Source organism: Wyeomyia smithii, chromosome 3 (assembly GCF_029784165.1).
Source record: "Wyeomyia smithii strain HCP4-BCI-WySm-NY-G18 chromosome 3, ASM2978416v1, whole genome shotgun sequence".
Lineage (NCBI taxonomy): Eukaryota > Metazoa > Arthropoda > Insecta > Diptera > Culicidae > Wyeomyia > Wyeomyia smithii.
The window spans coordinates 171,453,659-171,468,071 of record NC_073696.1 but is presented as its reverse complement, the minus strand read 5'-3'; the positions used below and the strand labels follow the sequence as shown (position 1 = coordinate 171,468,071).

The window sequence follows — 14,413 nt, the reverse complement described above, 5'->3', positions numbered from 1 at the left end:
GTTAGCGATTAGCGAAAGTTCCGCTAATGTGGGTTTAGCGTTTAGCGTTTAATGATTATCGAGCTAAATTTTCCGGTTAGCGACTTAGCGACTTAGCGATTAGCGTCGCTGAATTTTCGGTTAGCGGTGCCCACCACTGGTGAAATGTAACTGAATCTTGATGCATTTTTTTTGTTTACATATATATACATATATATATATTTTTGAAATATATACATATATATATTTTTGAAATATATACATATATATATATATTTTTGAAATGCATATTTCGGCAAAGTAAATATTTTTCCTAGATTCTATAGTGTTTGAATTCCAAAAACGTGAATGCCAAATTTATAGTGTTTAAGAAACTGTAGAAAACTAAGTGCAAAGTTCAAGTAAAATTAACAAAAAACAAGCGTTCTTGGTTACATATTTTTTAAATGGTTACAAATGATCAGAATTATGTATTTATAATATATTTTTTATGTTATATGACTGTGAAATAAGTGCTTTATTCGATGCCTAAAGGGTTTTGAAGTGAAATTTCAAATATGTTGATTTTAGGCCAATATGAAAACAGGGGTAATTTAGCGTTGTAACGTCACGAAAAAAATACGGTTTTTTACTCCATGGGAACTCTTTACATTTAATCAAAGTAATATTTTGTTTTCTCTTCATACTCAAAAATACCTTTAATTTGATACTAAAAGATCGCAGCTAGGTTGAATACAACTTGAGTTACAACCAGGTTTAGTTTGCGTTGTAACGTCACGAAATTTTATTCCTCCTCTTATATAATATTCGTCTATGTTGAAAAACATACTTGATGCGTCTAACTTAGTTCACGTTACATCTGTCATATAACAGAGAATAAATTTTGCAAAACGGATTAATGTTTTTAATTATTAAACTGTTGGTCATTCATGAGTAACGTTACATTCTAAAAAATTCTAATATTATTCTATTATATTATATTACAATGCATTGTGTGAGGGGGGATTGAAAATTGTCAACTTCCGCGTTACGTAACATGCGAATGTTCCCTAAGAGAAAAACTATGGACGCAAGGTAACCGTATTAATGAAATGAATAATTCGTCCGCATTGCTCAAGCCAATCTTCCGAATGTGGCGGTTATCGCAATTACGGGACGTGACATCACCACATCTAACGATGAGAAGAACATTTTTGAACGACCAACACCATATCGTGGAATAAGCCAGCTATTTATTTTTTGGGCAAGTCTAGATGAAAAAATCTTCAGCGGCAAAAATGCACTCGAATTATCTTGAATAAGTAGTGTGAGTTTTAAAAAATCAAGGAAATATTACGGGAGCGAAAAAAGCTAAAAAGCGGCAATTTTTGTGTTATTATTATAATTTTTGAAAGGTTTCTCGTATTTATTGGAATTAAGGACACATTTGTATACTTGTTTTTAATATAAATGCTGTTTATTCTAACGTACTCAGAACATTGTGAAAAAAACTACAATAAAAATAAATTTAATATGTTTTACACACAATGTCATATAAGACACTTTTGAGAATATTTATGATACATATGTCACTTATGAAAAGAATCGATTTGATGATAACTCACATTCCTTCACTGAAAATCTCCAAGTTTAGGTTTGGTTCTGCATTCCCAAACATAAAGCGACAAAGTAAATTTGTTACGTAGTTAATGAATAACCCCACAAACCAAGTGCATAAAGTAGAAGTAGAAATATATAAAATCAGATATTGAGCTATTTCTTATGAAAATGTCTAAGAAATATGTGATAAATTATATCGACTGATTCATATTTTCGTGACGTTACAACGGAGTGAGAATACCCCTTACTGAAAAATGAGCGTTGTAACGTCACGAAATATAAAAGCTTCTCAAATATAGATGTTACCAGTTATAGGCACGTTATTGTGACAGTCACAATAACGGTAAGCTCTTTGTCGGCTCTCTTGTCTATAGGCTCTCTATACTGCATGCCATGCAAACCCTCACGGTGTGCGCCTTGTCATTTCTCTAGTCTTCAATGTCTCTATAGTGTAAATGTCACATCAAAACGGAAGCGCTGTATGACTTTGCATGGCCGTTTCTCGTTTTCTCGTGACAGGATATATCATCGCCAAGAAGTAACACTAAAAGGATTAATTATTTTATTGATTTTTATTTTTGTTTGTAGCTTCAGCTTTTCCGCATTTATTACAATAATGATAGGATTGCGAAATATTTTATGAGTATAGATTATTTTGTGATAATAATAAATTCATAAAAATTGAATTTTTATCATTGTTTTGCTCATTTTTTCTTTTTACACCCTTTATGTATGTATTATCATAGTGCTAGCTTCTTGCTAAAGTGTAGTCTACTAGTTTTAATGTTACTGTACTCAGTACAATTACATACTCATTTAATATTGATCCAATTTAAAATAAAGGTATATAGTTTAGACGGCTTGTTCGTTTTCGCGGTCGTGCTATTTTCCGCTTTGATACACGCATCGTTCGCTTTGTTTTCAACCTGCATTCGACTATCAGTTTTAGCAGCAAGTTACTATCCCTATTTAGTACATTCGGAAAACTCATCTATAAGTATGCTTGATGCAAAGGAAATGCTCGTGTCTTAGAGTTTGGCCAAGAACACGTTCGGCATGCTTGATGTCTACGCGGTGTTATCTAATATTGCGTTGTAAGCAACAATTGGCGATTAACGTCTCTCTCCGCTTCTGTTCGATTGTTTAATTTTGGTTACCATGTATATTCACCGATAATTTGTTAAAGCACCAATTTTTCTGTATATTTATTGTCCAATACGTGGACAGTACAAAACCTTTGATCCAAAAATTTCCTTTGTATATATTTATGTAAAAACCTCATCAAGTATGTTTATTGTTTCCCATAATAGTGTTTTCGTTTTGAAGTAGAGAAATGTTCAAGCTGTCGTATATACGGTTCGACTGATTTTACTGATAGCAATGGTAAGGATTAAATCTTAATAATTCAAATTTAAATAACAAATGAATCATTCAAGAAGATTTAGTTAAAGATGCGTTCTGCCTATGGGATAGATTTAACTTAAATTACTCACATATCAGATATTTCCACTTACTTACAACAATAAATATCTATATTTATTTGTTTCATAGTCATATTCCCAGCCTATGGCACTTTTTTCAATAAGTTTTTGTTTTAAAAGCAATCAAACAATATACATTATTAAAATGCATGTGAATTGTATTTCGAGAATATTAAATAAAGAACAAAGGATGTACACATGTAGTTAATATTTAGGTAAAACCGTTCATTATAAAACTGTTTAAATGAAACACGAATGAATTAGCTTTAAATTTAATTTCGTATGTAATCAACAATATCGATTAAACTACTAATTCATTTATTATGTTCAAGCGAATATATATCTTTCTTCAATTCAAACTATACGAGAACGTGTGGAATTACTTGGCGCATAGTAAATTGCGTTACATTTTTGAATAATTTTATTAATTTAGGTTGTTGTTTCGTATTTCATCACAATCATAACTTTTGCCAAATGACTCGCCACACAGTAAATTTTACAATCTACCCCCGATGAATCTTCAGTATAGTCATATAATGACAAATCCCAGTCTATTTCTTCTCTGTCAAGCCAGATTATATCTGGTCAACACCATTTTACTGTTGTTGTGCTACCCTATGACGATAATTTCTCAGCAATTATATAATTTAATATATTTTTTTAATATCAAGTAAGCAACTAGCCAAGAAAAACAACTTATAGAGTCATAGAGAAAAAATAGGTATAATTCATGAAGTTATCGAGTTTTCTTGGTTTCAAAGTAATAAAGACTTCTTGTGCTGATCCCTTAGTTAAACAACCTATTATTACACAATTTCTAGAGATGTTGAGCGCATACAGTTTTCGATCAAGTAAAATCGTCACGAGATAGCACAATCCCAGCAATTTATGGCAAATTGATATTCGATATTCGTTATATGTTTCCTATTTACACTTCACTAACATTGCATGACGATCCATTGCATATTCGTTCGCAACGGACGGTTCTCCTGACCATCAGCAGACAATCGGAAAATCCGAGATAGGCCCAATTTTATAACCTCTGCTGTGGAACCGTTGTTGTCAAATGCGTCTTCTCACTTCGTTTTGGAGGTGGCGGTGGTGGCCGCTTTTTAATAGAACCACTTACCATTAATTGCCCCCTTGGGTAGGATGGTTCTACACCCATGTTGCTACCTAAATTCTCGTATAGCCCATCAGAGCCATAGTGCTCCTGTACCCAGTGGCTCACGTTGGCGGATTCCCTGTAGTAGTGTGACGAATAGTTTTCGCTAGGTAAGTCACGAAAACCAAGAACTTCATGTGGAGTTGTTGCTGGTTCCAACTTGCATTTCTGGGCAATCTGCCATTTTTTGTTCATTACTCTTTGTAAATCTTTTAGAAAATCTCTAGGAGGATTAGAAGCAGAATCACTTAACCTTTTCGGTGATGTGTATGATGTCGACAAACGTGTCGCTTCAGCTCTCGGTGGAGGAACTGGTGGAGACGAGTATATGTCACGCGATATTCTTCGGGGTGAAAGCGGCACTTCTTGAACTTCGTCTTCAAAACATACCTTGCGTCTTAGCAGAACAGGGGAATCCGCAAATTTGACATTTTTAGCCGGTGCTGGAGGTGGTGTCTGTGGCATTGTAGTTTCTCCGTTATATGGAGGTGGTGCTTTATATGGCGGAGCCTTCAAGGCAGACGGTTTCATGGTTGTTAAGTAAATTGGTTCCACTTTTGAGCAGACGTTGTTTGTAACAGATGGAAGAGCTTGACTATTGAATTTCATGATAGACTGTTTAATGCTGTTTGTTTCAAAATTTTCATTTGATGTCATGATTATTTGGGATGTACTGGGGTCCTGTGACGAAGTTGACACTGTTTGGTAAATTTTACCCAACTCCTTCATGTTCGAAACGCATTGAACAGATATTACGTTTGGGGGCGGTGGTGGCAATGGCATTTGCACACTAACTAATGACAATTGAGATCCACTAAAACTATCCTCTAGTACGCTTGGTGGGGGAGGTGGGGGCAGAGAATCTAGCGACAACGTTGAACCTGAGAAATTTGTTCCGAGATCGTCTGGTGGGGGCGGCAGAGAAAACGTAGAATTGCTCATGCAACCCTGCATAGATTCCAAGGATGTGATCGGTTTTGTTGGCGTTGGTGGAGTTATAGTAGTCGACTGTTGTACGTTACTGCTACTACTGCTATTGTTTAGTAAATTGTTATTGATTGCTAATATTGGCGCTTGCTGTTGATTTATTGGAGTTCCTGGGATACTATTGGAAGGCGTTGGTGTGGGTGTCGAAGTAGAAGAACTCATACTTTCCATCGATCCACGATTATTTGCAGGCCTTCGTTTCAATGTCCCACTATTATTACTCTCTTCGCTTCTTCTTCGACTGTGTCTTCGTGTTAGTGTTCCTCCTCGATCCGGTGAAGCAGGAGACGAATCATTCAAACAAGTAGTTTCCCCAACTTCCTTCAATTGCCTGGTCATCGATGTCAAAGGTAAGTTTGGTTTCATAGATGGCTTTCGCTTTATGGTACCCGTAGGAAAATCAGAATCGAATCCGTTATTTTCATCCGATAAGCAGCCACTGGAACTGGAACTCGATGCACGCGATAAACGACCGTTATTAACAGGAACTAAATGATTAGCGCCACTTCCACTACTATTGCTGCTGCTACTACTGCTACAGTGAGAAGGAACAGAAGACACGATACTGCCAATAGATCCACTTCGTGCTGATGATAGCTTATCTAACTCTTCACGAGCAAGATCTTCTGATAGACTTCGATGATTGTCCAGCAATTTTTTACCATACTACAATTGAGAAATGTTCAGATCAAGGTTTATTTTTTATTCAATCATCTTACCTTTGTTACTCTAATTGCTGTGACCCATGTTTCTAAGGATTTCGCATCTTCGGCGCACAGCATTTTTATCGATCGAGTGCCTTTAGCTATCGGAGAGACCTTCGGACATCGTAATGCAAACGTATAATCAGTTGGCGATTTATGTTTTTTCTTCCAACCTATTCCTCGATATACTTCGTGGCCAGCAAAAAGTGCCAAGCAGAGAAGATCCTTTATAGATCGCACTTTTTGTTCTTTTGGATAATAGTGCAGACCAGAAGCACGAAGTACAAAATGATACTTTTTCCACCCTTTTTTAGAATCGCTTTTTAAATACAGTGGACCTTCAAGTGGAATTTGGTTTTGGGTGGAAAAAAACTCATCTAATAGCATTGCCCTAACAAAAATCAAACGATAGACCTTTAGTATTTATTGATAAAAATTACCCCGAAGTTACCTTGTGTGTTCGTCATGGTCACTTCCTGGTGCCATTTGTGTTCCGGGTAGAAACAGTTCAGGAGTTTTGAATAAGGTTAATTTATCCGCACGCTGCAAAAATAAAACTTTATTCTTGGAGTCTCTGCTCCATAGCATTAGGTTGTCAACTAATAATTCATGATCTTCGAATAATCTTTCCATCTGATACTCTGGTAAATGTTCTACAATTGCCCAGCTCGGTTCCATCTGCACGTGATTTTTATCAGCCAGCAAACGCGTAACATGTCCGCAGGACATTGTTTCGTCTACTAATAATGACTTGGATGCTCCGTCTACAGAAAAGGCTTTCACAAACAGTCGCCTTACTGTGGCTTGTTCTAGTTTTTGTAAAGCTAAATGAATCTTGGCCTGTTTTCCGGTATCTACGGTATTTTGAGCATTTTGTTGTAAATTTTTCAAATGTGAACTGACGCTGCTAGATGCTGATGATTCACTTGACATGAGTGATACGGTGTCACTGAAAGCGGAATCATTGTCTGGACTGTCCGTTCGCGGTTCGCGCAAACTGCTTATGCTTGCGGCACTGTCTGGGACGCTGCTACAGCCACTTTCGGATGAAATTGTAGTATTTGTGGTAACTGAAATTGTAGAATTTGTACGACTATGGCTTCTGCCCTGTCGCAGTTCACCTCGCTGTTCCAACTGACTCAGTTCTCCTAGAATGGCATCTAGCTCAGCTTCGTGTGTTTCTTCAAGGTTTGCCATTGAAAAGCGATATGAGTCGGTACGCTCAGTTGAAGTATTACTTTTCGGGCGTAATCTAGCAACGGTGGCAGCTACGGCTGAGCTGGAAATCTCTAATCCCTGTAAAATACGTAATAAAGTAATACGGGTTATGTTAGTTAAAATATAATACATAATTAGCTACTATCAACTGGTTTATTCATTTTTGTAGCCAATTTAATGAACCAGTCTAACAGAATCCTGCAGCGCAAGTAAAATTAAGTTTTACTTTTCCTTATTTTATAAAACCAACCCTCTCCCATCAATGTAGACGTTTTCGCATTGGATTTTAATTTTCATTCATATTGATATTGTTTCAATAAGTTGGAAACCTCTTTTAACCCTTTATAAGGCAGTGGCAACTATATTGCCACCAACAACTTTCTTTTTTTTTCTGCTTGATAATTATGAGCTATGATCAGTGATCAGAAATAAACAATAAAATTTAATGACATTTTTTTTCCTCGGCCCGTTAAAGGGTTAATGTACATAGAAAAACTTGGAGTGGATGGCATGCCAAAGGTTTCTTCAACCCTGACACCAACCTTTAAAAACATAAAAAATTTGAAATCATGTCAATATTAAATATAAATTGTCTCCAAGAGTTTTATGATTTGAAACTTTTATTAAAATCACATTGCATTATTTTCATTATTTTCAAAAATGCTCTAAAACTTTGAGTAAAAATTTGTTTTACTATTCTGCATCTTGAAATTTTACAAAAGTTAATGGATAATATCAAATTTCAACAAAGAAAATCGATGGCAAATTCAATCTGTTCTATTTCGTTTGTTTTAATTTTTTTTTCTGGTTTGAAATTTACTGTTCACTTTCTAAATTTCTAAACTTAAATTCAAAATAGCCTAAAAACGTTTGAATTTAGTAGTTAATTTTTATAAACTATTTGAATATAAACAATTGCTGAAATTATTTAATATCATTGGAAAACCATTATTCATTAGAAATGCTTGATATTGTGCTCTAAAAATTAGCCTACGAAAGTTTTTTGTTTTTCTTTTCATTCTTTGTACTAAAAGTTTTGTAAGAACTTCAAGTTTTTGTAAAAAAAAAATGACAAGAAAAAAATGAACCCTTTTATGTAAATTAAAATTTAGTGTTTGTTTAGATTTTGTGGAATACAAAAATATACAGTGTATATTTTATAACATTGTTGGTTCCCTATAATTTCTTCTCAGACAGTTCTTCTTTACAACCAGTCACAATGCTTTGAATGAGGCGTATACCCGTATACTGCCGTGAGATGACAAAGTGACGTAAGTGCCATTTTTTCGTATATAGGTTTTTTATGCCAATTTGTTCATTATTCGATGAACTATCTTTTGGTATCATCCTTTTCGTTGTTACTTAGTCGTACGTTGCATAAAATCAAAAAAACAAAGTGACGTTGGCACTCATTTCAATACAAGAGTGACAAGAAATTTATTCGTTTTTGGGCCACATACTGAAAAACTGATCACTTGGATATACGTCACATTGTCATCTCACGGCAGTATACGCATAAGTCATTTAGCATAGATTTACTCTACTGAGAATACTCGTCTCTTTTTTAGACATACATTTGCTCAGTTGTCGCCTTATTATCTGCATGCTATGACTAGTCAAATTTACTCTCACGTACGATTCTATGTAAAGCTTTTCATCATTTTATGCTTGCACAAACACAATGAATTTAAAATATCTGGTCATTTTCACCTCCTTTCTTATAATTACTAAGGGTACGTGCTGTGTGGATGTGAAAAAGCAATTAATGTCGTTGACCAACTGTATACTAAAATCATGTAAATTTTGATTTTAAAATGAAATATTGTCTGGTAAACAAACAGCATGATTATTTTTTTTGCGTATGACTCATGAACAGCAGACAGGGCCAACATTTCCAAGAGAGTGGCATGTGCGCAAGCGAGAAAAAGAGTGTTCGAATTACAAAAAGCAATTTTCATTCGAATTGTTTACATTTGAAGAAACGTTATACTGATTTATTTGAATCTGATTCCACACAGCACGTAACCTTTGGAATAACACCTTTCTGCAATGCCGATTCTAGTGTAATCTAATACGTTGTGACATAATTAGCACGAATCTATGCGCATTTAATCAAGAGTTAACACCGACACATGCAACTAAAATTAGATTTTCATTTTTTTTCTCCTTGCAAAATGCATTTGCTTCGTTCGCATATAATTTTCATTCTCAAGCACACGTACTAAACATTTTTTTCGAATTATGTGATTTCCCGGGCCACAAAAAATAACAGATAGTCAAACATATAGAAAACCTACTTTAATCGAAATAACATATTAAATCATGAAAAATGAACAAAACATTCGACTGTCACCGATAATTGAAATTGAACTAGACGTTGAATTTTCAGATTACATAACGCAGAACAATCATTCATTGAAAGCAAAAATAATTACCTTTTTGAGAATCTAGTTCTAGCAAATAATCGAGAGGTAGAATAATCAAAAGGTACATACAATTGTGATTTTCTTACCGCAGTGTGACATGAACAGTTACTTAGTCTTACACAAGTAAAATTTATCTAAAATTATCTTTATACAAACTGCACCACTAAACATTACATTCTTACCAGAATATAAAGCAATGAAATTTGGTAGCATTCTAAATTTTAAAAGCCTTGTCAGTCTGTACTACACACGAAAATTACCCACTCTACTAGAAAGAAAGCACTTTTCCTACAGCACTTCGATACAGTACGTTGTCCATGCTCTACTGCATCACACGAGCTGGCAGGAAAACTGAGAGTAAAGCTGTAATACACCATCCACAGCAGCCGAACTGATCACAACTACAAGCATAAGATTTATGCTCTATACAAGAAAACACCATGAAATCAAGGAAAATATCTTTAACACGCAGAATTTATTTTTACTCACTGGAGAAAAAAAAAAACAAATAATGATGAATCACTGAGAGACTGTTAAATGATTTGAGATTTTGCAATCAAATATAACTGTGGCTCTGGTAATCCGAAATTCAATAATAGCATAAGAAGTGTGTCTTCATACTGATGCAGTGCTGTTTGGATTACTTCATATTGGTACAGTTTTTTTTTTTGAGAATTACTAATTGATAGCACTGCTTTAAATGGCCAAAAACAGGAAATAGTGCAAAATAGTTAACAAAAAATAAAAAAAAACAGGCTGGCTTAATTCAATGAATTTAACCTCACACACATAGCCGCCCAAAATAACGATTGCACATGACTTGCATGCCAAACGCATACAGAAAAACGTTTATTCTTCGCCCAGTGTTTACTGTCACTGAGTACATAGATTTATATCCAAGATTTTACTACGCTACAAGAAATAACTGTCTACTCATCCAGATTTTGGCAAAAGCCTAATAAATACAACCTGAAACTGCGTAACAAGCATTAGCGCTCGCATAATGTTTTTAACGTTTCAACAAAAATCAGTAAGAAAGATGTTCGCCGTTTAGGAGACATGAAGGGAACCGGGTCACTGGAAAAAAATGATCGGGCTCATGTATTGCGTGATTCTGTCGCATGACTACTTTTGATTCGAGTAGACATTTTATCTGACCCAAGAAATAATCCCCTGCAAGCTGTTGGCAGCACAAACTTCAACGTTGTGATGTGACTCGAATTTCAATATGCATGCAGCCAATTGTACGCCACTAACAGAGGGAGAATTAATTTGCTATGTTCTCTCTTTCTTTCTCTTTCTCTCTTTTTTCTCTCTCTCTCTCTATCTCTCTCACTCGCTCTCATTGCAAGTGTAATGCTATTTAGATTCACAGTGTCGTCTACATTCTGGTGTTACCGGTAGTTTATGTCTAATATACATATTTATATCGCAGTTTGGATACGGGTTTTCAAGATGCAAAGCAATCGGTGAGAAACGTTAAAAGTGAAGAGGCGCAAACTTAAAACAATGAAAAGGTTTCCGCTTTTTGTCACAGATGCATCATAGATTTCGAAACAATTTGAAATTGATAGAATTTACACTGCGTTCACACAAAAAAAACTCTTAACATGAAGAGAAGATCCGGATTAATCAGTGGGATTGAAGCTTGCCCTGCCGAAGATAATATCCATCAACCCTACAAACAACGTTGCCAGTATATTAGATAAATCTGAATTTTGCCAGATTTCTGATTACGCACCCGTCAAACAGACAAACTTCAGATATTTGACAATGAGCCAGATTTCATTCGCGTCGTCTCACAAAAAGGTCATAGCGAGATGGATCGTGACCGGCCTCAGCCTACCTGACAGGTGAGAGCATAAAATGTTCATCACTTCAAATTTTATCTGGAAAATGACCCATTGTTTAAAAAATATTTTTCCTTAGTTGCGGTGGGCGTTGGCGTTTTGCTCTATTAGTATTTGTATCACATAATCCGTTCCTATTTATTTTAACAGTCATTAAAGAAGGCTGGGTTGGCAAGACGCCAACAACAAAAACAAAAATGGTTGCTACTAAATATTAACAAGCAAGTAAAATTTGGAAAAAAAAAGATGTGATGCCAGATTTCATCTCTTGGATGGGAGTCCAAAGCCCGAGGAGTACAACCCAATGTTTCAGTCCTTTTTTTTTGTTCATCTATAATTTATTTGACACGGCACAGATACAATTTAATGTTTAACGGCGCCAATTATATCTGGTAGCTTACTTTCTAAAGTATCTTAATAACTAAAAGCAAATTTTTTATCCTCGCTGCCGACTACGAGCTGAAACTACATGTAACTTAAAGCTATAATATTTTGCATTAAAAGCACTGGTTTACTGTATGATGGTTTTCATTGCCATAGGTAAGCACATGTTCCGCTGCTGGCCAAGACATTACGGACTGGCATATTGGGTTGTCTCCCTCGGGACCTGAGAGTATCGTGCGGGTCTAGTTGCTGTTTCCGGATCCGGGGTCTTAACGTGTTCTTGTCGTTTGGTTGGATGTAGGCGGAAGAAATAGGATTAAACTGGGGCGTGGATGGATTTCAGGAAAACGTATATAAGGGACATGTAGGATAGGTCACGGCTCGCCAAGACATCACGAACAGGAACAGCCGGCTGCCTACTTTCGGCCTGCAGGGAAGCTATTAATTCAGACCTGGCGTCACGGTGTACAGGGCATGACCAAACAACGTGCTCTGTGTCGTGATAACCTTCACCACAGGCACAGATACCACTCTCCCCGAGCCCAACACGACGGAGATGCGCGTCAAATCTATAGTGATTGGACATAAGCCGGGACATCACGCAAATGAAATCCCGACCTACATCCAACCCCTTGAACCACGGGTTCGTCGACACCTTGGGGATTATGGAATGTAACCACCTTCCCAGTTCCCCTCTGGTCCAAGCATTTTGCCAACTGATGATCGTATTCTGACGTACAAATGAGAAAAATTCATTAAAGGCAATTGGTCTTTCATAAATTCCACCGTTTGTTGCGCCCACCTTAGCCAAAGAGTCCGCTTTCTCATTGCCCGGTATCGAGCAGTGAGAAGGGACCCACGCTAAGGTAATCTGATACGATTTTTCGGATAAAGCACTCAGATGTTCCCGAATTTTCCCCAGGAAATACGGAGAGTGCTTAACATCTTTCATCGATCGAAGAGCCTCAATGGAACTGAGACTGTCCGTAAAGATGAAATAATGGTCCGTGGGCATTTTTTCGATAATCCCTAGGGTGTACTGAATTGCAGCCAATTCTGCGACGTAAACAGACGCAGGATTATCAAGCTTATGGGAGACGGTTAAATTGTTATTGAAAATACCGAAGCCAGTGGACCCATCAAGAAGTGATCCGTCAGTGTAGAACATATTGTCGCAGTTGATGTTTCGATATTTATTGGAAAAAATTTTGGGGTCTGCTGCACGCGTAAATGATCCGGGATTCCACGAGTTTCTTCTATCATGGATGTATCGAAAAACACAGTAGAATCAGAAGTATTTGATAAGTCGACACGATTTGGAATATTCGAAGAAGGGTTAATATTATGGGACATGTGATTGAAATACAATGTCATAAAACGGGTTTGAGAATTAAGTTCGATTAACCTTTCAAAATTTTCAATCACAGGACGGTTCAAGACCTCACATTTGATAAGAATGCGAGAAGACAGGCTCCAGAAGCGGTTTTTCAATGGTAGTACTCCAGCTAAGACCTCCAAACTCATCGTATGGGTCGACTGCATGCAACCCAAGGCGATACGCAAACAACGATATTGTATTCGCTCCAGTTTGATCAAATGTGTGTTTGCTGCGGAGCGGAAGCAGAAACACCCGTACTCAATGACAGACAATATCGTTGTTTGGTAAAGCCTTATAAAGTCTCCTGGGTGGGCTCCCCACCATTGTCCGGTTATTGTACGAAGAAAATTCACTCTTTGTTGACATTTTTTCATCAGATGTGACAACCCCAGGTGCCTTTAGAGTCGAACCAGACACCAAGATATTTGTCTACCAAAACCTGAGAAATCGTTTTACCCATTAATTGTGTTTGAAGCTGAGCAGGTTCATGCTTCCTAGAAAAAACTACTATCTCAGTCTTCTCCGGAGAGAATTCGATACCTAGCTGTAAAGCCCAAGCAGACAAACTGTCCAAGGTATCTTGCAATGGTCCTTGCAAATCGGCAGCTTTGGCTCCTGTAACAGAGATTACACTGTCGTCTGCAAGTTGTCTTATCGTGCATGAATTTGCCAGACATTCGTCGATGTCATTTACATAAAAGTTGTAAAGAAGGGGGCTTAAACATGAGCCCTGGGGAAGACCCATGTAGCTAATGCGAAAAGTTGCCAAATCGCCGTGCGTAAAATGCATGTGCTTTTCGGACAGCAAATTGTGCAAAAAATTGTTCAAAATTGGAGAAAATCCTTGTCGGTGAAGTTTACCCGAAAGAATGTCAATAGAAACGGAATCAAAAGCCCCCTTAATGTCCAAGAACGCAGACGCCATTTGTTCTTTGCGGGCATACGCCAACTGAATATCTGTTGAAAGCAACGCAAGACAATCATTCGTCCCTTTGGCACGGCGGAAGCCAAATTGAGTATCTGATAGTAGACCATTTGATTCGACCCAATGGTCTAAACGACGGAGTATCATTTTTTCCATCAATTTCCGGATACAGGATAGCATTGCAATCGGCCTATAAGAGTTGTGATCAGAAGCTGGTTTCCCTGGTTTTTGGATGGCGATCACCTTCACTTGCCTCCAATCCTGCGGTACAATGTTTTGCTCCAGGAACTTATTGAACAAGTTCAACAAGCGCCTCT

At 36.8% G+C, this 14,413-nt stretch overlaps 1 protein-coding gene across 5 annotated transcripts in view; it reads right to left on the bottom strand.

Moving 5' to 3' along the window:
• Nucleotides 1-2,131: 2,131 nt before the first annotated feature.
• The window catches only part of LOC129732970 (amyloid beta A4 precursor protein-binding family B member 1-interacting protein), a 66,513-nt gene continuing 54,231 nt past the window's right edge, over nucleotides 2,132-14,413 (bottom strand). For 3 of the 5 annotated variants that reach the window (XM_055694460.1, XM_055694464.1, XM_055694462.1), the window contains 3 exons: nucleotides 6,367-7,211; nucleotides 5,931-6,306; nucleotides 2,132-5,877 (listed from right to left, as the gene is read on the bottom strand). In XM_055694460.1, coding sequence (XP_055550435.1) covers nucleotides 4,093-5,877; nucleotides 5,931-6,306; nucleotides 6,367-7,211 — 3,006 coding nt within the window. In that variant the 3' untranslated portion in view covers nucleotides 2,132-4,092. Of the gene's footprint in view, nucleotides 5,878-5,930; nucleotides 6,307-6,366; nucleotides 7,212-9,645; nucleotides 9,972-14,413 lie in introns of those variants that run through there. The other 2 variants (XM_055694465.1, XM_055694463.1) reach the window with 2 other exon arrangements.